This window comes from Micromys minutus (genome assembly GCF_963924665.1).
Source record: "Micromys minutus genome assembly, chromosome: 1".
NCBI lineage: Eukaryota > Metazoa > Chordata > Mammalia > Rodentia > Muridae > Micromys > Micromys minutus.
The window spans coordinates 200,238,793-200,265,004 of record NC_137969.1 but is presented as its reverse complement, the minus strand read 5'-3'; the positions used below and the strand labels follow the sequence as shown (position 1 = coordinate 200,265,004).

General features: G+C 41.6%; 1 protein-coding gene across 2 annotated transcripts in view; it reads left to right on the top strand.

Annotated features, from left to right (window-relative positions):
- LOC308431534 (bromodomain adjacent to zinc finger domain protein 1A) overlaps positions 1-26,212 on the top strand; it is a 67,918-nt gene that overhangs the window by 2,180 nt on the left and 39,526 nt on the right. The window contains exons 2-5 of one of the 2 annotated variants that reach the window (XM_080931057.1): positions 332-473; positions 11,098-11,376; positions 22,514-22,657; positions 25,621-25,722. In XM_080931057.1, coding sequence (XP_080787183.1) covers positions 361-473; positions 11,098-11,376; positions 22,514-22,657; positions 25,621-25,722 — 638 coding nt within the window. In that variant the 5' untranslated portion in view covers positions 332-360. Of the gene's footprint in view, positions 474-11,097; positions 11,377-22,513; positions 22,658-25,620; positions 25,723-26,212 lie in introns of both variants that reach the window. The other variant, XM_080931058.1, reaches the window with a different exon arrangement.

The following is a 26,212-nucleotide window of genomic DNA, read 5'->3' as shown; positions in this document are numbered from 1 at the left end:
GCCGGCGTCCCGGGGAACCGGGAACAAAGCGCGGCGTCGCCCCGGGGTCCGTGGCCGCCTAGCTCCGGAGCGCCTAGCTCCGAGCACGTTGCGAGTCCCGGGACCCGCGGTGCGGCGCTGGGGGTGGGGGGTGGGGAGCCGCCGCACCGCCCGCCGCGGGGCGTCCGCCCCATTGTGAGGCGTCCGCGGGGCGCGCCGGGGCTGCGGCCGCCCGACCGACTCGGCACCCCGGCGGCGGGGAGGACCGGACTCGTCTGTCACACAAAAGGCAGCCGGAGCCGCTCCGGCGCTCCCCGACCTTACCGGCTTTCCTTTCCCTCCAATTTGCTAGGGACGCGGGCGGACGCGCGCAGCCGGGAGATGCCGCTGCTTCACCGAAAGCCGTTCGTGAGGCAGAAGCCGCCGGGGGACCTGCGGCCGGACGAGGAAGTTTTCTACTGTAAAGTCACCAACGAGATCTTCCGCCACTACGAGTAAGGCCGGCCGCGGCGCGGGCGCACGGGCAGCGGGGACGGCCGCCCCCGCGCCCTTTTGTCTGTCCGTCTCTTTCTCTCCGGGGCCCGTGACGGGTGGCCCGGCCGCCCCTCCCCCGCGCGCCGAGACCGCGTGGGGCGGCTGGCGGCGGGGCCCGCCGAGGCCGGCGAGCGCTCGGAGCCGCCGCGCTCGCCCGGCGGGCGGAAACTCCCCGCCTCGCCCCTCCCCGACGCGGCCGCACGCGCTCGGCCGCCGGTTCCGGGATCCCCGCCGGGTCAGCCGCGCGCCTCCGCGGCCCCGCGGCCCCGAGAGGAGATCTCTGACCCCGAGGGCAGGAAGCGGCTGGCCCCGGACTGGGCTTTTGCGGTCGCGCGTGGCTTCTGACGTTTGGTGGCGGTAGTGGGTGGCTGCCAGGGCTGAGGTGGGGACAGAGACTGGGACAGGAGTGGAGGCTCGCTCCTTAGAGGGGGCAGGGGTTACTTGGCTTTCCAGGAGGACGGGGCCGGGGCGCGTGGGAGCACGGGTGTCCCGAGCAGCGGCCTCGCGTCCCCCGCCGCCTAGGCCTGGGAGTGTGCGACGAGAGCCGCGCTCTGTCACCGCCTCTTCTTGGTGACTAACTCCCGTCCCTGGGGAACTCGGCGTCTCCGCCCCCGGGAGACCGGCGAGGAAGAAGTGGAGCGTGGGGAAAGGAGTGGGAGACAGCTGGGTCCCGGACGTCCCTTGTTTTCCTTTCGAGTAACCAAGAGTTGGGAGAGGGGGGTTTAGACAAGTTCAACTCCAGCTTCAGGCTGTCGCCGCCACCCCCCCCCCCCCCCCCGCCGCCTCGCGCCTGTGGGCCGCCTGACATGTGCCACTGCTTTTGTTTTGATAAGATCCTAAGCTGCTGCAGATAGTAGCTTCAACTCCCAAGTTTTTAGTTCTTTGCTTGGTGTATCCAAGACTTTCCGTGGCTCAGTGACTTGAAGCAGTGGGGTATGTTTCAGCGACCCATGTTTAAACGGGGACTCTTAAGTGAGAACCCAAATTGATCAGTCACAGGAACAGCCTGGACTCCCCCCACCTTCGTTCTTTATCCTCCACGGAAGACTCTTTGTGGCTTAGAAACCTATGTTAATAGCAACCAAATAGGTGTATGTAGGAGGATTTCTGAGTGTGGGGGCCGACGAGAAAGGCTTGATCCAGGGAGGTCTTTAGGTAAGCTCTACAGCCAGTTGAGAAAGGAGTAGTGAGATTAGAAAAGTCAGTTCCAAGTAAGACACCCCACCCCCACTCCATCTTCAGCTCCCTAGAAGGGGTTACAGGTAAACATGTTATATTTAGAGATGTAGATAGTACTTTTCATCAAACTACCTTTAAGTAGGAGTGCACATCTCAGTGGGCTCCTGTACAGACTTGTTTTATTACCTTGAGTGCACTCTTGTAACTTCTTAGGTGGATTTGAGTTGGGTAACTGCAAGGATGATGTCTTCATCTAATGTTTAGGAACATTTCTGATTCTTTTTTAATTTAAGAGCACCAAGAAAATAGTTAATAGGCTTACATCCAAAACTCTTGCTTGGTTTTATATAAGCAAATTTTTTTTTTTTTTTTTTTTTTTTTTTTTTTTAAAGCTCTCCTGGCAGTACTCAGGAGGCAGAAGCAGAGGAGCTGTAAGTTTAAGGCCAGCCCCAGGGGCCACTGAGTGAGTTCTGGGCAAATCTGGGTTACAAAGTGAAGACCCCAGGTTAAAATACAAACAGTGCCTCCAACCCCAACTTCAAAAAGAGGTTGCCATCACTGTGGAGGGCAAAGTAGCCCTGATTTTTATCCCCTGTGAATTAAAAACCCTTTGTGTACTTTGGCTCCTGGGATGAATTCTAATCATGGAGAACTCTGAAATGCTGAAATAAAAAAAAATTTTTTTTTTGAATCCCAGCACAAAAAGGGAGGAATTATACGTTTTGTAGTCTTTGGCTATTAAAAACATTTAAAGATAGCTTAAAACAAAACCTCTGTAATTTCTCCCCAGTGCTAAAGTATTTGAGGTTTTGGAAGTTACAGTTTAGGAGATGATTAATTTGGTAACAAATTGGATCATTTGCCTTAAACAAAATTACATTATGTCCTTAGATTAAATTAATCCTTATAATTTCTGGATTGGCTATACAATACAAAATTGTCATTTAGTTGTGTTAATTAATTTTGAATTGCCTTCCCATTCCCTTAATTAGTAAAAAGTTATCTTTCCACAACTACATTTAGGGTGGTTGGTATACAGTGATGGTAGAAACAAGAGGTAAGCTGTTTCAGCTTACATCTTAAGTTGCTTTGTGTTAACCTGAAGATTGCCTTTTACATTAAAGATCTTGTATTTGAGTATTTATCTATGCTTACCCAGTTACTTCAGCTTTCTTTTTATTTCTTGAGTGTAAATTTTTGTTGTAGCCTTCAGCTTCCAGCTTTGTTCACTTCCCAAGAAACCTCTTAACTAACTGGTTAGTTTGTCAGAAACTTTCGTTACTAGGTAGTGTTCTGTCTCTGTCTTCGGAGTCTGCTTCTCTTGCCACACTGTGATCTTGACTACCTTCTGAAGATCATTTGATTCCCATTGCAGTTCGTGTCCCTAAGACCCTGTGTTTTTTATTAGAGAGACTATGACCAGGATGGCTTGTTGGTGATTATACAGTATTAAGTTCCTCTGTTTAAATGGTTTAAACTGCATGTTTCTGAACTAATTGCTAACCTGTTTGACCTGCTTTCTGAAAGCCCACTACAAATAGCACATTAAGTATAGGCAAATATACATATTAAAGAGCATAATTCAGTTTCAAGGCAGGTAAAGATTTATACTATAATTTTAATTGGCCCAGAATTTTTATTTTTGGTTGTAAATTGGCAAAAGAGAGAGAGAGAGGAGAGAGAGAGAGAGAGAGAGAGAGCTGACTCTTAATACTAGAACTTATACATTTTAAATATAATTTCTTAATGATTTTTTTTGTATTATACAGAGATTTAATATCTTTGTTTTTTTTTTTTTTTTTTTTTTTTGTTGTTGTTGTTTAGAATTGAAATTCCACATCTTTGACTCCATGAAAAGTTTAATGATCTCTTCCACCTCACACTAGTAGGCAATCACAATGAGGAGTTTCTAGTGGAAAAGATTTGACTAGCTTATAGTACTTTGTGTTCTGTTGTTTGTCAGCTCTTTCTTGTGAATTCAGCTCTTTTCATGAATGAGGAAGGGTTCTGAAATACTGATTAACTCCAGGATTGCAATTGTAATCACATACTTAGCACTTGATGGCACTAGAATTTTAATTCATATTTCTAAGGCCTTCCACTTTATGCTTCTTGCTGTTTACTATCACATGTTGCTTCTATGAAGAATTCTTCCCGTTGCCAACATTTGTAGAAAATACACAAAGGAACTAGAATTACAAGCTATTCAAGTTAGCTTCCTAGGTTCCTTGGCACCTGCTCAGCATTGACCTTCACTGCACCCCTCAGTGATTGGGCTCTAGGTAGTGAGAAATCAGAATGCTATTTGTTTATGAATGACAAGGTTTTGCTGTGTAGCCCATGCTGGCCAGGAACTTGAGACCCTCTTGTACTGGAGTGCTGAGGTTACAGACGTGTGCCACCACACCTGGCGCCATCCGTTTGTCCTGGGGTAAATGCTTTTCATACCAGCCAGTTTTCACATTGGCAGGATGCACAAAGTCTAGTTGTAGTCAAAAGCTATGTGGTGTGCATGTGCTCTTCACGGGAATGTGGATGCTCTTTCAAACTACTGTCTTCAAATTGGGTGTATTTAGCTCCTTTTGGGGAACAAGTTGGCCACGTGTCCCTGATTGTTGAGCCTACAGTCTTTTTTTCCCAGTGTAGAGCAGAGATTCTTCTTTCCTTCTCTCTCTCTCTCTCTCTCTCTCTCTCTCTCTCTCTCTCTCTCTCTCTCTCTCTCTCTCTCTCTCTCTCTCTCTCTCTCTCTCAGAGACAGGGTTTCTTTGTACCAGACTGGCCTTGAACTACATAGCTTTCTTCAGTCAAAATAAGTGCATCAGTAGTTGTAGTGCAATGGTCTACCCCAAACAGTTAATGGATTGAACTGTTAGCCCACCTGTCTCTCACGGTTGTATGGTTTCTCAGTTATGCTTTGCTGGTGTCCAATTGGAGGCAAAGCTGATCTTGAGTAAAGTAAGAAATGATCTCTGCATGTTTGGGACTCTGAAGGTTGACTTCTCTCATCCTAAGATAGTATCCTAAGGTGCTTCAGGACAAGAGGGAGAGATGTGAGGTCTCAGTATCATTTTTGCTTTTCATTATTGATGAAAACAACGGCCACTCTAGATTCAAGAGATGATGAACTTAGACTCCAAGTCTAAGAAAGTCATTGCTGTCTGGAGAGATATATTAGCACTTAAGAGCACTGGCTGCTTTCTAGAAGACCTGGGTTCAGTTCCCAGTGCTTACATTGGGAATTGAACTGTCTGCAACTGTAGTTGTGGGCAATCCAATGCCCCTCTTCTGGCCTCCATGGATAACAGGCACATACATGGTGGTGCAAAACATCCACATATATGTTTTAAAAAATGAAGTCATAATTCAAAGGCATCTGTACACCTTTAGCTTTTTTTACCAGCAAATTGGGTTTTAGGGTATTTATTGTAATCTGATATTATTAATCAAAATACAGTGAAAATTGGGCCAGCAAGATAGCTTAGCACTTGTAGTGCAAATCAGAGGCCCTGAGTTTGTTTAGATCCTGGAAGCCACAGAGGAAGGGAAGAACTGACCTCCACATGTGCTCCATGTGGTCCTCTTGTGTCCTCCCAACGCATGCGTCCTAAATGTCTCCAGGATGTGCTTTGTTGCCTGCCTTGTCCCAGCTATAGTGTCTCTTAAAACTTTCTGTTCCAGCACTTGCCCGCAAGGGGTTGCCAGGAAGGAATTCCTCAGATACTTAAGCTAATTCCTACTCTTCTTCCCAACTTTCTCGTGTGTTTCTCTGACATTGTTTCTTTGCTGTCCTGTCTTAGGACAGTGGCTTTCAACCTGTGGGTCACAACCCTTTTGGGGATCAAATGACTCTTTCACAGGGGTAGCCAAAGACCATTAGAAAACACAGATATTTACATTAGGATTTACAACAGTAGCAAAATTACAGTTATGGGGGGGGGGGCACCACAACATGAGAACCTGTATTAAAGGGTCACAGCATTAGGAAGGTTGAGAACCACTGTCTTAGGATCTTCTTTGCACATATGATCCTGAACAAAAAAAAAAAAATTGATTAAAAATGAGTGCACGTATCCTATAGGCATTTGTTTAGAATTATCTCGTTTAAATTTTTTACATAAACAGTTTATGAAACATAACCCCATTTTATAGAACGGGGAGCCATGTTCAGAGAGATTATGTAACCTAGACAAAGAAAAGTGATAAAGCTAGGCTTAGACATTTCCTCTCTTCCTCTGTCTAAATGCACATATGAATGTGGGGAGCCAACTATGGCGGCACATGTCTTTGGTCCTAGCACTCAGAAGCAGAGGTGGTGGTTCTCAGAGCTCGTGTCCAGCCTGGTTTACAAACTGAGTCCAGGATAGCCAGGCTCTGTTACACAGAGAAACCCTGCCTTGAAAAGCCAAAAGAAAAAAGAATATGGCCCATCCATTGAGAGAGTACACATGTTTACTCTTGACATTTTTCTTTGGAGAGACTTTGAAAATGCTGAGATAATTTGTCTCCTTAATGAGAAATGTCTGCAACCTAATAGTATAAGTCCCATCTATCCTAAGAGGCCAGTAGAATGGGAACATGTCAGAGGAAGCTATTTGTTAGGAACTGGGGAAGCCCTCAAGTAGGAGAGTATCTCGAGTGGATCCTAAAAGGATAAGGCTCGTAGGACGTGTGGTGGGTAAGAGGTGTAAAGAACCCTTCTAAAGCAACACTGAAGCATGCTTTTGAATCTCACTAAAAATTGTCTTATTCACACTCATTAAAGTAAGGACTTTAAACCCAGCACCAGTTTTACCTTAGCCAATTTCTCTGAAGATCTCCAAGCTCATTATTGCTGCTTCTCAGCTTTATACTACCTGCAGATTTTAGCTACACTATCTCTATTAAAGGCAGCACTCACAAAATGCAAAATAAAATTTTATTAGAGTGGCTTTTAAAAACTGAACCCCGAGTTAGTTTGTTTAGAAGATTCCTGGTTGTTTATAAATGAGTATAAAAATACATTTTTCATCTTGAGGGTATCTTTATAATATAAGGCATGTTGACCCTGTTATGCCCATGGTCTAATCTGTACTTAGGACCCTCTCAGGGAAGTAATTTTCCAGCCTCCCAGTAGTGGCCACCTTTTAAAGTTCTTATATAAAGTTCTCCTTTTCATCCTTTGCATATTACGAACTATTTTAAGTTAGGAATTCTAATTTTTAACATGTCTAATCTTTTGGCGGCAGGGGTGGGAGTGGAGTGCTTTAGATCTTTGCTATCAGATTGTTCTGGAGTTCAGTTTGCATCTGGCTAGTAAAGTTTCAGTCCTTAAGTAAAGAACTCTGTTTATCTGAATTGTGTATGTTGTTCCTTAATTCTTAAGTCCACTAGACTCTTAGTCTTCCTGATCCCTAACAAATTTTCCTGTTGCACTTTGTTTTTTAACTTGTTTACTAGAATTAGTAGACTCTAGAATATGTTTTTTAGGAAAGATTTTTACCTTGTATTATTTTCTTATGAAACAATGGTAAAGAGGGAAGGCTGTGATATATTTTGTGTTTGAAGGAATAGATAACAAGTATTGTAGACTGTTCTGGTCACAGTGTCTCTCATACTTTCTACAATGAATCAAGAAAACAGAATACATAGAAATGAAGATGAAATTATGTGCCAGTAAAATTAAATATAAAAGCTGGATTTGGCTTCTAGACAGTAATACACCCGTATCCTAAAGAAGCTTTTTAAAGAGCATAGTCATCAATCAGATATAATTTATGTTAACTTAGGTAATTTATATTAAATAGTTTGCATCATTGGCATTTTCTTTTTGCTCACAATAGCAAAATATACTTGTAATGTAGCTGTTGGAGTGACAGTGTGACCTGCTCCCTTGAATCTGGCATTAACCATAATCTTGAGTGTGTGCCATGAAGGTCAAGTGTAAGCAGAATGGTACAGAGGGTGAAGAAGTACAGTAGGTTGGCTCTGTGCTGCTGGGGTGAGGAACTTTCCCTCCTTTGTGATAACACAGCCCACAGTGGTGGATACACTTTGCCTCCTGAGGGTTGGATCTTTGTGTACAAGTCTATCAATGTAACAAACTGTCTAGAGACCAAAGGAAATATAAGAACATTAAGGTTTTGCAGGAGGTAAAGGGAACCTCATGGGAGGATCGGAGCAGCTGCATCATTGGGTTCCCATCCCAATTGGTTTCATTTTGTATTTTACATTTATTTACCTAACTACCTGCTTATTTATTGCATGCATGCACAGGAGTTCAGATAGCACTGAATGAATGCATCAGTCACAAGACATCTTGTTAGAGTTTATTCCCTTTGCCCCTGTGGGTTTGGGGGATGGAGCTCAGGTTGTCAGGGGTGACTGTCCTGCTGGTACTCACCCATCTATCTGCCTGGTCACCAGGTGCCTGGTGGCTGCTAAAACACTTGTTGCTTACTTTGGTAATTTTAGACAGTGTTGACTCTTGGGTTTACCGAAGCCTGTTTACCTGCCTTGTGGTCTACCAAATATCCTAGGCACTTGGCTGATACACCAAACCTATGCTATCAGATACAGAAGCTAGTGCTTGGATATATGAACCATTAACCACTTAAAATGGTTGGTATGGATAGTAGGACTTAATATATATACAAAACTATAAATGATTTTGATGTTATTTATATCCATTTTACTGTGTATACTTGAAAATCACTGTTAGCTATATCCTTTCCTATCTTAGTTAATTATTATGACGAATTTTCTTGCTGATTAGAAATAGATTCCACTCCTCCACCCCCCACTCCAGCATTCTTTAACTTTATGATTTTTGTTGTTGTTGTTGTTTGGTTTTTCAGCCAGGGTTTCTTTGCATAGCCTTGGCTGTCATAGAACTTGCTCTATAGACCAGGCTGGCCTCAAACTCATAGAGCTCCAAATGCCTCTGCCTCCCGAGTGCTGGAATTAAAGGTGTGTGCCACCACCACCACCACCAGGCTAAACTTTATGCTTTAAAACCTAACCTTTAATACCCATTAAGAAAATGTTCTAGAACATCCTGATCCATTTTGCCTTTCCGAATTCTCTTCTTAGTATACCTGTTGTCTCTTATAAAAACAACCATTTATTGCTGCACCAAAACATACTTCAGGAAAAGGTATTGAAATAGAATCAGGATCATCTAAGTTGGCACATGTAAAATTTTTATTTTTAATTACATGTATATGCACATGAGTGGGCGTATACATGTGAGTTCTGACATGTGCTAGGATTCGAACTCAGGTCCACTGTAAGAACAGTAAGTGTTTTTAACCACGTCCTCTTTCGAGCTTTGTGTGTGGTAGTCATTTTGTCTTCTTCCTCTTCCGCTTCTCCTTCATCTTCATCATATTAACCACCATCATCTTATCATAATAATCTTTATTATCATCGCCCCTTTTATTGTATTGTGATTGGTCACTCTTGATTTTTCATTTTCATTTTTGTTGCTATCATGACATACGTACAAATAAAACAGTCCTAATAGACATGCCCCAAACGGTCTTTGAGGATCTGAGTGTTTATAGGGATAATATGTAAGACAGACTCACTAGCCAAGATTACTGAGAATGATGGGAGAAGAGGTGAGGAAGGTGAAACTTAGAGAATGGTTGTCATACATTCATGTAGTTATTGAAAAGTACACCACAGTATGTTTTTACTCTCCAGGGAAGGACAAAGTTTAACATGCCTTTCCAGTTGGCTACCTGTTAACTTTTTATGTGTTATATTTAGAAAAGCTCCTTTATAAAATGATGCATGAGCACATGATTAAATAAAAATTCAAATAATGTGGAAATGTTTAGAATCATGCACACACAACAATTTTTCTTTCTTCCCAGTCTTTTGCTTTCTCTATAGGAACATCTGTTTATAGTATGTCTATAAACACACATTTTTGTGGTTAACATATGTGTGTGGGCTTTCTTTTTTTTGTATATTCAGTGCATTTTTCTATCCAATCTCTCTTTGAAGTTTTTCTATTTCATGTTTCTTGCACTTTGAAAGAAACTAGGTAGCTTTTCAGAAAATAAAGGTTCATATTAAGAAATTGCTGTAGTTTAACTGCATGTTGAATGGGTAGTTTTACCCCCATCCCCAGCTACAACCCTGGGCCTCTTGTTTCTAAGGTAGGATCTCAGGTAGATCAGGCTAGCTTTGCTCCTGCCTCTCTACCTCCCAAGTGCTGCATGCACTAACATAGGCCAGCACTCCTGGTACCTTGGTTTGTCTTTTGAGGTAGGGCCTTAAACTGTAGCTTGGGCTAAACAGGAACTCACTGGAGGCCTAGAAGTTGTTGAACTCTCCTACTTCAGCCTGCTGAATCTGGGTTGATTACTCAGGAGTGAGCCACGTATGCCCAGCTTATTATCCTAATTTTGTTTAATATTTCAGAAGTCTCTGCTTTTGCAAGTTCTCTCTCCTCACTTGCTGAATTAGTCTGGGTTCTCTAGAGTCATAGAACTTAAGGAATGTCTGTATATTAAAGGAATTTATTACAGTGACTTACAGTCTACATACAATCCAATTAACCCAGCAATGGGCAGCTGTGAATGGGAAGTCCAAGGATCTAGTAGTTGCTCAGTCCTACCAGGCTGGGTGTTTCAGCCCAAATTAAAGGTGTGTACTACCTTGCCTGGGCTTAAGCTTTTCATGGCCACAATGCCTCAAGATCTGGATCAAAAGTGAGTGTCATCCCAAGTCAGGATTCGGGTCAGACACCTGTCTTCTGGGCTCATGACCTGGATCACAGGTGTGACCTCCATTTCTGAGCTGTAGTTCATCCAGATGGAGTCAAGCTAACAGGCAGGAACAACCACCACACTCACTTTCCCTCCCGTCCCCTTCCTTCCACATTGTTGTTGCTTCTTTCCTTTTTCTATTTTGTTTTACTACAAAGGTAAAGTCATTGCTTACTGTAAAGAGAACAAAGAAAGGCTCAAATTTGAAATAAGATTGTTTGCCCCTCTTATATTAAGAATTCTTACACTGCTTATTGACTGACCTTTACATCACATTAAATATTTAGTTTAATTATTGTCAGGTGCCCAGATTTATTAGTTTTTCCACTATTAAGGTCTTATAAAAGTCATGGTTAATTTGACATTAGTGTTATGCTTTTCAACAAAAAACCTTATAAATTAAAAGAAAAAAAAGTTGAATCTGCGTTTAGTTTGGTTCTAAATTTCAAAACTGGCACAACTTGTCCAACTGTGCTGGCAACACATATATGCTGCATTGTAAGCATCTACTTTAAGATTTTTTTCTTCATTTTGTATTAAAGAGTAAGTTGATGGGGTGGCATGGGGGAAAAGATCATAAAGGTATTGATTTTAATGTAAGGTTTATGCAGTAATAGGTAATGTGATTTTGTTTTTGTTTCTTGATCAGTGACTTTTTTGAACGCACCATTCTGTGCAACAGCCTTGTGTGGAGCTGTGCTGTGACGGGTAGACCTGGACTGACATACCAGGAGGCACTTGAATCAGAAAGAAAAGCAAGACAGAATCTCCAGAGTTTCCCAGAACCACTGATTATTCCAGTGTTATACTTGACCAACCTTACCCGTCGTTCACGTCTACATGAAATCTGTGACGATATCTTTGCATATGTCAAGGACCGATACTTTGTTGAAGAAACTGTGGAAGTCATGAGGAACAATGGTACAAGGTAAAGTACTTTTCATTTTCCTCTTGTCAAGCATAAATTGCTCAGAAATCAAAATAAAGCTAGGTGTGATGCTACATGCCTATAATATCAGCATTTGGAAAGCTAAGACAGGATTGTGAGTTCTAGGTTGGCCTGGGCCACATGGCAAGACTGTATAAATATAGAAAAGGAAATCTGATGACATCTTTTCTTTTGCTTTCTTCTAGCTACCATGTTAGCCCACATATTGTCCTGTGGTGTCTTTTTGTATATATTTTCACTTAAATATTTTATATTATATGCCACAAAAATACGTACATGCGTATGTCATGTATCTGTACAAATATACATAGTCCTTTTAAGGTAATAGGTAATGTTCTCTATAACCTTTTACTTCAAATATATTTGAGATCATGTTGCTATATAAAAACTGTTTTCCCTTTAAAGTATTTACATGGACATTCCATAATTTAAAAGCCTAAAATAATGATATCTACTATATCTTCATACTAAATAATAGTTTAAATATAGTTGTATGTTTTGATGGCTTTCAGTTTTTTATTTAACAAAAATAGATCTTGAACATGTCCACCTCTTAAAAAACTTCATATACCTTTACTGAGATGCTTGGTGTGACCCCCAGCATCCCATAGCTACATATGGTGGTATTCACCTGCAAGGTAACAGGGCAGCAAAGTGGACTTGGGATAGATGAGACCCTCTACTTATACCACCATGGGAGGTCCTTTTCTTCATTGTCATTTTAAACTTTTTATTAAATTTTACTTATTTTATGAGTGCTTTGCATACAAATAGCTGCACTTTATACAGGCCTAGTTCTCACAGAGATCAAAAGAGGGCTTCCATTCCCTTGGAACTGTAATTACAGATGGAACTATATTACAAATGGCTGTTAGAGTCCGTGTGGGTGCTAACAACCCAAGCCAGGTCCTGTAAGAACAAAAGTGCTCTGAGATGACCACTGAGTTCTCCAGCCCCCCTTTTTTATTTATTCGAGGCAGGGTCTTGCATATCTCAGGCTGACCTTGAACTTGCTATACAGCCAAAGATGACCTTTTACTTCTGAATTTGTCTCCTCCTCCCAGTGCTGGGTTTGACCATTCTTGATCATGCCTCAAGTTTTCTCTCTGTTAGATACAACATTCTAGTGATGTTCTCTAACCATAGTGCATATAGCTGTGCATAGTTTCACATTCCTGTATATTCTCTGCTGCTCAGACTGAGGCTGGGGATCATGAAGGCAAGACATTATCCCTGAAGAGAACCAGAGCATAGCATTTATTTGAAAGGGGAATGCCCAACAAGGTAGAACTTTCAGGGCATCCTAATAGAAAACAGCTGCCTAGGCAAGACATAGTAAGTGTATTTGAATGGAGAAAGCCTGACTAGGTAGAGCCTTTGGGGTGTCACTCTGGAAAACAGCTGTCTAGGAAGTGTTTCCCTAGGTTTAGCTGTAGAGGTCACTGCAGCTGTGGACAGGGTCCAGGGAGCCATAACTGGCAGTATCTTGTTTGTGTTGGTTTTATAGATGTAAGATGGAGAGGCTCATGAAATCTTTATCAGTGTTCCAGAAAGCTACCAGAGCCAGGTAACTTATAGCAGGATTTGATTTACTCCTTGGAGGAGAGAAGAAAGCTGCTTTTAGTCAGCTAGGTTAGAAGCAGACTGTTGCCGTCCACCGTGTTGCCGTGTCTCAACACCTCCTCAAAGGTTGCTTCATGCCAGATATTTGTCACAATAATAAAAGTAACTAAAACACATAGAAAGGCATGCTAGATGGCGGAAAAGTGATGGGCGTCTTGGTTTTAAAGATTAGGTAAGGGTTGAACACGCATGTATACTGGGTTTGAAGACAATCTTTGGAGTTGGTTCTCTCCTTTTACTGTACATATCTTGAGGATGAAACTTGGGTCCCTCAGGCTTGGCAGCAAGTGCTTTTGACTGCTGAACTCGCATCTGGGGCTCTCCTCTTTTCCTTTTCTGAAACTCAACCATAGTTCTCTATGAGGTATGAAATAACGTGAATGTTGCTTCTCAAAGTGCCATGGTCCCTCCCTTGGAATTCTCCTTCTGGAGCCTTTCTCTTTCCATCTGAAATTTAGCATTTCTTTGTCCTAACACTTTTAAACTTTGTTTTATTTAAAATGGGAAGGAGGAAGATGTATGAAAATAATGACATTTTGATTTTTTCCCTTTGGTGGGATAGGATGTAGAAGCCTGGTCACCCATGCTGTCACTTAGCCCAGTTCCTGCTGCTCCATCTCATGGACTTAGGACTTAGCTTCTGCTTTTACTTCGGGCTCTACAGGCCAATCCTGGCTGGGTGTTGTAGATTCAAGAGAGATTAAGATGCACTTGAGTTCAGCTGAGACAGAGAGACAGAGACAGAGAGACAAGAGAGAGAGAGACACAGAGGTGTGTGTGTGTGTGTGTGTGTGTGTGTGTGTGTGTTTTGCCTGTGGCCTCTGAGAGTTGGTTCTCTCTTTCTACCATGTGAGCCCAGAGAACTGGACTGGCTTGGTATCAAGCACCTTTACCCGTTAAGCCATCTTGCTGACCCTAAACTTTTAGTTTCACTGGGAGATAGATATTGATAGTGAAAGGCCAAGGCTCTGGAATTACAAAGAAAAAATGAGAGAATGTCAGTGGGGGTAGGGGGAGGGAAAGAGCCTGGTACACTGCTGAATCTTCATATAAATAGATACTGAGTAAATTATGTTGCTTTGAACTCAGTAGACTTATGTCTGCTACTATTTTTCTTCTATTACTGGGTAGACTCTGTAGGCGAAGGATGTAACTCAGGTTGTAGAGTGCTTTTTGGCATGCAGGAAGCCTGAGTTTCATTGTTAGCATGGTGTAAACTGAGTGTGGAAGAGAGAGAAGAATCAGAAGCTGAAGGTGATCCTTGGCTGCATAAGGAGTTGATGGCCAGTCTGACCACATGGACACACTGTTTTAGTTTAGACTCCAAGTTACTGTATATAGTCTTTGCTCTTTCTCTTTTCACTTAAAGTTGTCTAAAATATATCACTAATCACATAGGAATTGTGCCTGCCATCTACCTATTTACCTGTATACATTTTGGCAATTTATTTGAAATTACTTGTCTAACCTTAAAAGATTACAAGATGTAAATTCAAATAAGATTGCCTTACAGCATCATTTCTTAGCAGTCTCCTTGGTTTTCAATTCTATCATTTATGTTGTATGATTCTGGGCAAGAAATTTAAGCTCTCTGAGTTTAATTTGTTAAGATTTATTATGTATTTTATGAATTTTTATCTGCATACATATCTGTACATGTTCTTGGTGCCTATGGAGGCCAGAAGAGGGTGTTGGATCCCCTGGAACTGTCGATGGTTGTGGATCTCCATATGGAGACTTGGGGTCCTCTATAAGAACAAGAGGAGCAAATGTTCTTAACTACTAAGCCATCTCTCTGGCCCACCTTTTTTTGATCTATTAAGTGAATTTTTGCTATATAGGTTTGTCTCACAAGATGCACATTCACAATAAATGTGAATCCTTTTAGCTGTATTATATAATATTTCTATTTTATGTTTAAGTGTCATAATAATTAAGGATCATATGGTTTCTCTCTCTCTCTCTCTCTCTCTCTCTCTCCCTCTCTCTCTCCCCCCACCCTCTTCTCTCTCTCTCTCTCTTTCTCTCTCAATAGGGCTACTGTTCTGTACTGACCATACAATCATAACTTAGAGTCAGATTCTCTCTTGTAGCCCTAAAAGACTTGAATATAGATAGATACTCCTCTTCAAGGCCACAAATCATATCCACCTGCTGCTCTCTCCAAAAGAGGAAAGAGTACTGAGCGTCTAGAAAAGAGTCAGTGCTTCCTGGAATACAGTAAAGAGTAAACAGCTGCCAGCATGACTTTGTCATCTCATCCCTGAAGGCTGTCAGATTCCCTGGGACTGGGCAGTTGTGAACTGACTTGTGGGTACTGGGAATCAAATCTGGGTCTTCTATAAAAGTAGTGTGTACTCTTAGCTGCTGAACCATCTCTCTAGCCCCATGGAATTAACTTTTTTTAAAAAGAATTATTATTTAGTATAAAAAGCATAAGCTATTATACTTTAATGTTTTTCAAAATACCTTGGGAAATACATATAAAATTCTTTTAACCCTGTAAGTATATCAGTTTCAGCATCATATGGTGGCCCACAGACTGAAAATGGTGATGCTTGTCTGTAGTTTCAGAACTTGTGAGGCAGAGGTGGGAGGGACACTGCAAGATAAGACCAGCAGAGTATATGTTGTGAGTGTCACGCCTGCCTGGGCTGTGTGTAATGAGGCTTTGGGGGGGGGGTGATAATATACTTCTACTCTTAACATTTCAACTATTGCAATATTTTCTCAATAACTTGAACTAATAAAAGAAAAATTGAACAAAGACGTAAGGAGTGGGCACTCTGGATGTGATACAATTAGAAGTAAGAAAAGCGGATATTTTCTTTTGGAATTGTTTTATATTTATGTGTCTTAAGTGCATGGTCCTAGGAGTCATTCCCAAAGTGCCATCGTATTGAGGCAGGTCCCTCACTCACCATCTAGGCCAGGCTGGCTGGACAGTGGACCCCATGGATTCTTGTTTCTGCCTCACAAAAATGGGCTTATGAGCATACTTCCTTGCCCAGCTTTTCCCCTTCACTCCCCCCCCCAATGGACTTTATTGATAGTATTTAAGAGAATAGGATTACCTAAACCCCCCCCCCTTTCTCCCATTGGTCCAGTACGGAAGCTGTGAGGGGAGATGCTCAGTGTTGGGGTCTGATTTAGGACAGAGTCCTCAGCAGCTGAGGACCTCTCTCACCTGTCTTTTTGCTGGGTCCAGGGCTGCTTACCACGAGGTCCACTATCCTGTCATTGTAGCCAGATTTGTTGTTATACCATAGCAGGAATGAGTTTAATAAAGTGGTCATTGAGGGCAGTGGCAGCACGCAGCAGCATCAAAGATGGAGGAATGAGTGTCACAGTTAAAGTTACAGGAAACAACTTGGTTCTTAGAATAGTTAGCCCAGGATGCCCTTAGTGAGCCCTCTGATGTTTGCTTTACTGCCTTCTTGCTGCCATTGTGCCTGGCAGCCTTCTTAAATCTGCAGGTCAGATCCTCAACATATTGGCGGTAGGAACCCAGAAAGCCACAGCAGTGAGCTCATTCCATTCTGGGATAACCTTGCCCACAGCCTTGGGAGTTTCTGTGGGTGCAGGGATGATGTTCTGGGCACCCTGTGGCCATCTCCACAGTTTACCATAGGGCCATCTACAGTCTTCAGGGCAGTGGTGATGGCATGGACTGTGGTCATGAGCTCTACAAAGTTGTCATGGGTAACCGTGGTCAGGGGTTGCTGATAGTGCAGAAGGCATTGCTGGCAATTTTGAGTGAGTTGTCAACACTTTCTGTAGTTCAGGTCTATCATAAACATGGAGGGAACAGCTGAAGGGGAAAGATTGACATGGCTCCAGTCTTTTGGTAGTGAAGGGACTAGCAGACTCTAGCAGATTTACCAGTATCTACCCATTTGATGTTGGTAGGATCTTGTTCTGGGAAGATGAAGATAGCCTTCCCATTGGTTAAATTTCCCTTTCTCAGCCTTGACTGAAACTTTCTGTGGATAAGATGATACTGGAATGTGTATGTAGACCATGAGGTGAGGTCAGTGAAGGGGCCGTACATGACCTCCACATTGCCAGAGCTGAAGAGCAGGCACCCAGTACTGCCGAATCAGTCCACTTTGACCTTCATCTTTGTGTCTCAGGGGCAAGGCTAATTCTGGAACAGGGAGGGACAGAGCCACCCCTCCTCTGAAATAGTGGTTCTATTGGTTCTGGGGATCAAACTCAGGTTCTTGGCTTGAACAGCAAGTGCTTTACTAGTCTGAGCTTCTTTTTTTATATTACTGTCTTTAATGCAATTCATGAATAAAATTCATTCACATTGAGAACACAAATAGAATGGTTAAGATTTATTTTGATTTAAACATATATATGTTTAATGCCTGTGACTGGGTTCTGGCAAGATTGATAAGACATTTTGGGAAAAGGGTTAACTAGAAATAGGTTTGTTTGTTTGTTTTTAAGTGCCAAGGTCTCAGGTAACCCAGATATCTTCATTTTTGTTACATAGCTAAGGTTAACTTTGAACTTTTGATTGGCATGCCTGGAATTACAGATGTATTAATTTGACTAGGACTTTAAAGGGAAAATTTTTACACACACACAGTGGGGATTGGGGTGTAGATGGGGCAAGGGGCATAGACAGGAATCCAGGAGGGAAGCTTCTTACTCAAAGATAATAGATAGAATTTTCTGGCAACATACTAATTAAAAAGTTTATTTTATGCCCATGAGTGTTTTGCCTGCTGGTCAGTTTATGTGTGCTTGCTGCCCACAAAGGGCAGAAGAAGGCCACCATGGCAACTGAACCCAGGTCCTTTGCAACAGCAACAGTGCTTTTAACCTTAATCTCTGAGCCATCTCTCAGGCTCCCACCACCTTTTTTTTTAAGGCTTTAATCTGACTAACATATACAATTGTTCTGTTTTGTTTGTTTAGTTGATTTTTCAAGAGAGGCTTTAGTCCTAAACCAGGCTGGCTCACAGAGATCCACCTGCCTCTGCTTCCTGAGTGCTGGGATTAAAGGTGAATGCCACCACATTCAAACTGGTTAACAACTGATCTGATAATGCTTGTGCTGACAGAACCAATATTTCCCCTAGAAGGAAGATTATTTTTGGTTGCTCTCTCTCTCTCTCTCTCTCTCTCTCTCTCTCTCTCTCTCTCTCTCTCTCTCTCTCTCTCTCTCTCTCTCTCTCTCTCGTTTGCTTGTTTGTTTTGAGACAAAGTTTCATATGTAGACCTTGCTGTCCTGAACTTCCTGTATAGACCAGGTTGGCCTCCAATTCATAGAGCTTCCTATGCTCTGGGATTAAAAGCTTCATGGCTTGAGAAGGGAGTCTTAGTGAAGGGTTCTCTACATCACTTGATTTGCATGTCTTGGGAATTGTTTTGGTTGTTAATTGATATATGAAGACCTAGTCCATTTCGGTGGCACCATTCTGTGGGCACTGATTTCTTAAGATTCCAAAGATGAGCAAAAAATGCTTTATTTTCTCTTTGCTCTTGACTGTGGTTATAATGTGAAAACCTTCTTCAGTCTCTGCTTTTGACTTCTCCAAAATAATAAACTACAACTCAGTTAAAATAAGTCCCCCTCTCTCCTCTGTTGATTTTCTGTCAGGATATTTGTCACAGCAACACAAATGAACCTATAGTAAGGCCAAGATTGCTAGTTCTTGGCCAAGGAATGTATGTCTTAAACAACAACCTAAATTTTCCTTTATTGTTTGTTGATGACCCTAAGATAATGAGTATTTGTTTGCTTGCTTTTTGAAATGAGATCTTTCCTTGTTTCCTGGATTAGAATTGAACTCACTAATAATCCTTCATCATTCTGGTTAGCTGGGATTAGAGGCATGTAATAGTGTCTGATAAGATAATTTTTAATATAAAGCTACTAAGGATAGTTGTTTTTATTTTTACATTTATGTACTTGTTTGATTGGGGGCTTCCCACATAGAAATCGAAGGACAGCTGGGAGGTGTTAGTCCTCTCCTACCACTGTGGATTCTGGGATCAAACTCAGGTTATCAGGCTTCGTGACAGGTGCCTTTACCAATTCCCAAGAGCTATCCTACTAGACTTTGTATTTATTTTTTTTGAGATAGAGTCTTACTAAGTTACCTAGGCTAACTTCAACTCATCATGTATGTAGCCTAGGCTGGCCTTAACTTTGGGCTTATTCTAAAAGTAACATACATAGTATTCATTATTTTCATCCCTTATTGATTTTTTTCTCAAGTGGAATAAACACTTGTAATCAGATATTATTAGCATATTAAAATTAGTGTTTTGAGACAATTATTGCTTCACATAAGGCTGTAAAACAAAGTTTTTCCCGATAATGTTGTCTTGCAAAATTATGATAACAATAACAGGATATTGACAGGAATTGATATAGTTTGGATATAGAACATTTGTCACTATAAACCCCCTTTCCCCCAAAATGCTATTCATGTAAAGCTATATTAATTCCTCTCTTGTCTCTCAAGTAAGCAGGTGATATATCTCTTTGTTTTTGAAAGAATTATTTATTTATTTCATGTGTAGGTGTCCACTATAGCTGCTTCAGACACACCAGAATAGGGCATCAGAGCCCATTACAGATGGTTGGGAGCCACCATGTGGTTGCTGGGATTTGAACTCCGGACCAGGACCTGTGGAAGAGCAGTCAGTGCTCTTAACCACTCCAGCCCCATGATATATTTCTTGAGGTGCTAGGGATTGCCACTTTTTAGGCCATTGTTAAGCTAATTTTCCATTTTCTGAATCAAATATGACTTGAAAGCCATATTGCCACTGATAATTATTTTGTGATTCACTAAACTTTTTTGTATCTCTTTCTGGAATGAATAGTAGCAAGTGGGTTTGAAAGATATTTAAGCTAATTTCTGTGGAAATCTATTAGATACTGACTTGGCATTTTGAGTACTCTTTGAGCCAAGTAAGGCCTTGTCAAGATGGTCTGGGTGTGGTACATAGCTAATAACAATATTGACAGTAGCCAATGCAGTTGATCTATTAAATGTGTATTGCATTCTAGGCAGTGTCTCAATACTGTACTGGTTTCCTTCTACCTAATTCTGTCAGGAAATTGTTCTTTGTTGCTTTTAAGGAGATCAGTACCTCAAACTCTGTATGCCCTGTTGTGGTTAGACTGTCCCTCTGGAAGATTACTTTTAGGCCCGGCACCAAATACCTAGGTGCTAAGTGGGCTTGGCCTTGTCTTCTCATCAGCATCACGATCAGTATATCAGTAATCCATGGGCTCTGCTAGTGAGGAGTATTGCCAAACACAGATTCCCTGAGTTCTCTTCATTGCTGTGTGAAGACTGCGTATTACTAATCTTGGATGTGAGATTTAAGTCTTCAAAAGTGAATGTAATAGCCAGATCCTGTCAAGAGAAAGAAGAAGGGAAGGAAGCAAATAAAAAATGAATCTATTTATTTGATTACTTTCATGTCTCCAAATTCTTATCAGTACACTAAACCACTACCTAAAAAGTTTTGATATGACTTCTTGCAGTTTTTCCTTTTAGAAACTTTTCTTTATCTCTATCAGCTAGTGTGAGAATCATCCTGCAGATATTTAGACATTTTTATTTACTGGCAATGTGGGTGTGTTCATTGACTTTCTTCCCAGGCTTTTGTATAAGGACAATAACACAGGCTTATGTTTTGTGTATTAAAAAAAAAAAAAAAAAAACTTCACCATTTTAATTATTTTAATTGTGAAATTCAGTGGTGTTCACAGTGTTGTATAACTATCACCACTATTTCCAGAACATTTTCATCATTCCAAACAGAAACTCTGTACTCATTAGGCAATCACTTCCCATTCTGCCCTTCCCCCTCCCCTGGTAACCTTACTTCTACTTTCTCTCTATGAACTTCATGTGAGCAGGCTCAAGTATTCATCCTTTTGTAGCTTAGCACACTGTTTCCAGGGTTGTCATTTTTTTATGTCAGGATATTCTGTTGTGTTTATATAACCACATTTTGTTTATCTGTCAGTGGACTTTTTGGTTGATTCTGTCTGTGTTTTGTCTACTGGAAACACTGTTTTTTGTTTTTTTTTTTTTTTTTCAATCTTTTAAATTTATTAAGTGAAGTTGGTAGGTTGTGTGGTAGTTCTGTTTTGACTTTGTGGAAATGGAAATGCTGTTTATATAGCTAGGTTATTCTTTGACTAGATCATAACTTATTATAAACCATTTACCACATCCTGCCATTTGGCTGGTTACCTGTGCTCTGGTACCATGGGGCCCATCTTGTCACATCTTTCTGGATAAATCTCCCGAGCCTGGCACTATGCCAGAATCCTTTCTACCTCCCAGGTGTCGCATCTCCTATTTCCTGCGTAAGCCTTAGGCTAAATCATTATTGGCAGGTGCCACATCTATACGGATATAGACGCTGCTTCAGTTCTTATTTCTCTGTGCCTTACCAGTACTTGCTTAATGTTAAATTTTGCTTTTGAAATAAATGCCACCTTACTGGATATGGTCTATTACTTGCTGCAATTTTGATTTTATGCTTTACAGACGAGGCAAGCATCTTTTTTTTTTTTTAATTATTATATATGAGTACACTGTATCTGTCTTCTGACACACCAGAAGAGGGCATCGGATCTTATTACAGATGGTTGTGAGCTACCATGTGGTTGCAGGGAATTGAACTCAGGACCTCTGGAAGAGCAGTCAGTGCTCTTAACCTCTTGAGCCATCTCTCCAGCCCTGGCAAGCATCTTTGTTTTTCCTTCAGTTGTAAGAACTTTTCATGCATTTATTCTGTCTCAGGTTTTCTGGAATGAGTTAGGAAGTATTTTCTGTTCTTCAATCTTTTAAAAGACTTATGTGGTCAAAAGACTTATAGAATTTAAAATATTGACTCTTTGAAAAACTGTAAGACTCATTCTGTATGCTGAGTTGATTTTTATTCTGTGTAAATACTTGGTTTTTTTTTTTTTTTTCCTTCTCTTTCTTTCTCAACATAAGGCTTTTCTATGTAGTCCTACCTGTCTTAAAACAGTGTTTACCAAGCTGAGATCTGCCTGCCTCTGCCTCTCAAGTGCTGGGGTTACAGGCATATGCTATCATTGCCTGGCTGATGCTTGGTTTTTTTTTTCTAAGCATTTACTCTAGTTAAGAGTATAATTGTTGACTGGGTTTGGTGGCATATAGTACTCCAGAGAATCAAAAGTACAGGAGAGTCAAAAGAAAGTATTGTATTTCTATATTTGTGGATGGTCGGAGAGGGAAAAAGATGTAAGAGAACTAGCTCCCTAGGTTCTGAAAATGTTCTCACACTTTAGCAACCTGACAAGTGGGTTACCAGGTGCTGGGAGTGTAGTTTTTGGTCCATATTTGAAGGCAGAATCAGGAGGCTGAGGGTGCAGCTGTCAGTCTGATGCTGAAGGTCTGCCTTCAAATATGGACCTGTTACAGTTAGACACAGTACTCACCTGACATGACTTACATTTTGTGATTCTTTGTTTCAGGCTGCAGTGTAGAATTTTGGAAGTACTCCCTCCATTACATCAAAATGGTTTTGCTAATGGACACATAGGCAGTGTGGATGGAGAGACTATTGTCATCAGTGACAGTGACGATTCAGAAACACAAAGCAGCTCTTTTCAACACGGGTAAGTCGTTTGTACTTTAGCTATCAGATTAATATCTATTGAAATATAAATTTTCTTTCCTGCCTTTCCTTTTTTAGTCATACTGTGGTGTACTATCCTTAAATAATCTATTTCAACAACAGACGTTAGAATTTTCAAAATGTAGACCTAGTTAAGTCTCTAATTAGCTGCTTAAGAACAGTTCCCTTGCTGGGTGTGACAGTGTCTCCAAAAACCAAACCAGTTTGCTTCTTATTTGCTGGGACCGACCTAGAGCCTCACAGGTGTGGGCAAGCACCAGCCACCACGGGCTGGCCCATGCCGCTCTGCTCAGCCTGGCGCTCTCACAGTTGTTTCTTCCTGAATGGGTAGTACTGCGTTATCTTAAAACATAGTTACAGGTTTGTCCATCGCAGTCATAGGATCCATGGGAGCCAGTTTCCCTCCACCCTGTGGGTTCTGGGTATGGAGTTCAGGTCTTCAGGTCCTTGGAAAGTGCCTTCACCTGCCTTGTCACCTCACCAGCCTCATATCCTACTCTTTATACGCAGAAGGACATGTCTGTCTGTCTGTTTCCAGACAGGGTTTCTCTGTATAAGAGTCCTGGCTGTCCTGGAGCTCGCTCTGTAGACCAGGCTGGCCTTAGACTGGCAGAGATCTGCCTGCCTCTGTCTCTTGAGTGCTGGATGAAGGACATTTCTGTTGCTTTCATGTGTTGGCAATTTCAAATAAAAACTGATGTGAATATATATGGGAGGCTTCCATGTTGGTATAAGCTTTTTGCACATTTGGGTAAATATCAAGGAGGATGAATGCTAGATCACATAAGGGTATGTTTGGTTTTTTTGTTTTTTTTTTTGTTTGTTTGTTTTGTAGGTACACATGGTATACATGTATGTGTGTGCAGAAGTATGTTCACATGATATTTGGAGGCCAGAGAACAGCCTTAAGTTTCACTCCTCCTCATAGGCCATCTGTCTTATTTTTTTGAGACAGGTTCTTGCATTAGGACCTGGAGTTCACTAGGCTGGCTGGCAGAAAGCCCTGGAGATTTGCCCTGTCTTGCCTCCCCAGCCCTGGGGAGTGTAGTCCGCTGTATCCAGCTCCGTTCCATGGGGTGTTGGGGATCAAATGCAGCAAGCCCCTTACCCACTAAGCTAGCTCTCCATCTACTGTATTTAGTTCAGCCATCTTCCATTGCAGCTGTACCACTACCAAATCTCATTTTACTCCCTGGCCCCTACATGTGTATATCCTTATCATAATGACAAATGCATTTAGTCCAACTTCAGAAGTCCCGGTGATCTACAACAAATAGTTTAACAGTTAGAAACTTCTGAAACTCAAACAATCTCTTAACTGTAATCCCCTATAAAATCAAAATGAAAAAGTAGATCACACATTTCCAAAATATAATGGCATAGTATATACATTGTGGTGCCAAAAGAGAGGAAAGGGAACACAGTGAGGAAATCCTGGGCAAAAGCAAGATTGAAGCCAGCAGGGAAAACTCCAAACTCTGTCTCCAAGTCCTTTCAGCTCTGCCAACTGCAGCACACTTCTCTCTCTCTGACTGTTTCTGCTCTCCTCAGTACCCTAGGACTCTCAAGTCCCCAACATTCTGAGGTCGCCAAGGCATCCAGGCCTCACCTTCACAGCTTCACACAGTAGTCACCTCTCTAGGCCTCCATGCAGGGACCCCTGAACACACGCCTGGTTTCAGTGGAAGATTCCAGAACCCCATTTCTTCCATTCTTGACTCTAAACCAGAACCAAGTGGCGAAAGCTGCCATGCTCTGCTGCTTGGTGAGGCTGGAACATGTCTCCTTGTTTCTTCTTCACCAGCTTTCTGGGTTTTATTGTTGTTTTAGTTTTTTTTTTTTTTTTTTTTTTTTTTTTTTTTTGCCCTAAAGAATAGGTCTCTCTGTGTAGCTTGGCTGTTCTGGAACTCAAAGCTGTAGTCCAGGCTGACCTTGAACTCACAGAAATCTGCCTGCCTGTCTGCGATCAAGGGCTGGGATTGAAGGAATTCACCACCACCACCTGTGTAGCTTTCTGTTTTCAGTGGTTTCCCTCACTCCTAAAACTTGGCTTTTCAAAAACTCTGTATAGACCAGCCTGGTCCCAAACTCCAAGATCTGCCTGTCTCTGCTTTCAGAGTGCTACAAACTTGCTTGCTTGAACACTGGACTTAGCTCCATTCAATTTCCTGGTGCCTCTTTTCTTCTCAAAATGTACATGTAATTTTGGCTTTCTGACCCTCATACCTCTACTTCCTGAGTGCTGGGACTACAGTGTGCATCTGGGCCTACTTTCCCTTTATCTTCTTTTGACATTTTTTTCTCTAAATTTCTCTGACATAGGAGCTGGGGACAACTCACGTGGTGAATACTTACCTAGTGTGCATGAAGATGTCTGTAATTCCCCAACCACACTCCATGAACTGGAATGGTGGCATATGCCTGTAATACTGTACTGGGAAGGGGAAGTCAGGAAGACCCAGGGTGTATCATCCTTAACTATGTAATGAGCTCAAAACCAGCCCAGATTATCTGAGACCCTGTCTTCAAAAACAAAACAAAACAAACAAACAAAACAAAACAAAAACAAAAAACCTAAATGGGAACTAATTTATTTCCAGCTATTTATTCACCAGAGGAAATTTTATTGAATGAATAATTAAAATGCCTACCTAAGATTAAATTATGCCTTACAGTGTTTACAGTGTTTTGTCTAATGCAATGTAGAGGGGCTATGTAACTTACAAAAACACTTAATTAAAGTAAAACCACATAAGTACTGAGGAGGCAGAGGTGGCTGCTCTTTCTGAGTTCAAGGCCAGCTAGAACACATATGAGATCCTGTTTCAAAAGAGAAAGAGAAAAGGAAAGATTCTATTACTGCAGTGTAGGAAGAGATGAAGCTTTAAGGACCTCATGTTTTCAAATGATTAACTGATTTAGATCTGTCCCTCTTCTTTTTAGGAAGAAGAAAGATGCGATCGATCCCTTATTATTTAGATACAGGGTTCAGCCCACTAAAAAGGAGATGTATGAGTCTGCTGTTGTTAAAGCAACACAAATCAGGTAAAACTTAGTACTTGACATTTGCTGTGAAATAGTTTTTTAATTGTTCTCTCTCCCCTTTTGCCTGCCTTTTATTCAGGTAATCTAAAATAAGTGATATATTAGGTAGATCTGGAGTCAGAGATACCACCTGCTTTTCTTTTGGGGGGAACTGGGAGGCTGAGGGCACAGTTCTAAAAAGTGTTTCTCTGTGTAATAGCCCTGGCTGTCTTGGAACTTGATTTGTATCCCAGTCCTCAAACTCACAAAGATTCGCCTGCCTCTGCCTCCTGAGTTCTGGGATTAAATGTGTGCACCACCACCTGCAGTTTGAGATCCTACTTTATTTCAAAACAAATAAATAAAACCGAGCTTTTAAGCATTTAGTGTGTGTGCATGTGTGCAGACACACAGAGAGATCAGAGGCCAGCTTGTCGGGGTCACTTCTGCCATGTTGAATTTCAGGTATCAAAATTAGGTCGTCAGGCTTGGTGTCAAGTGCTGTTACGTG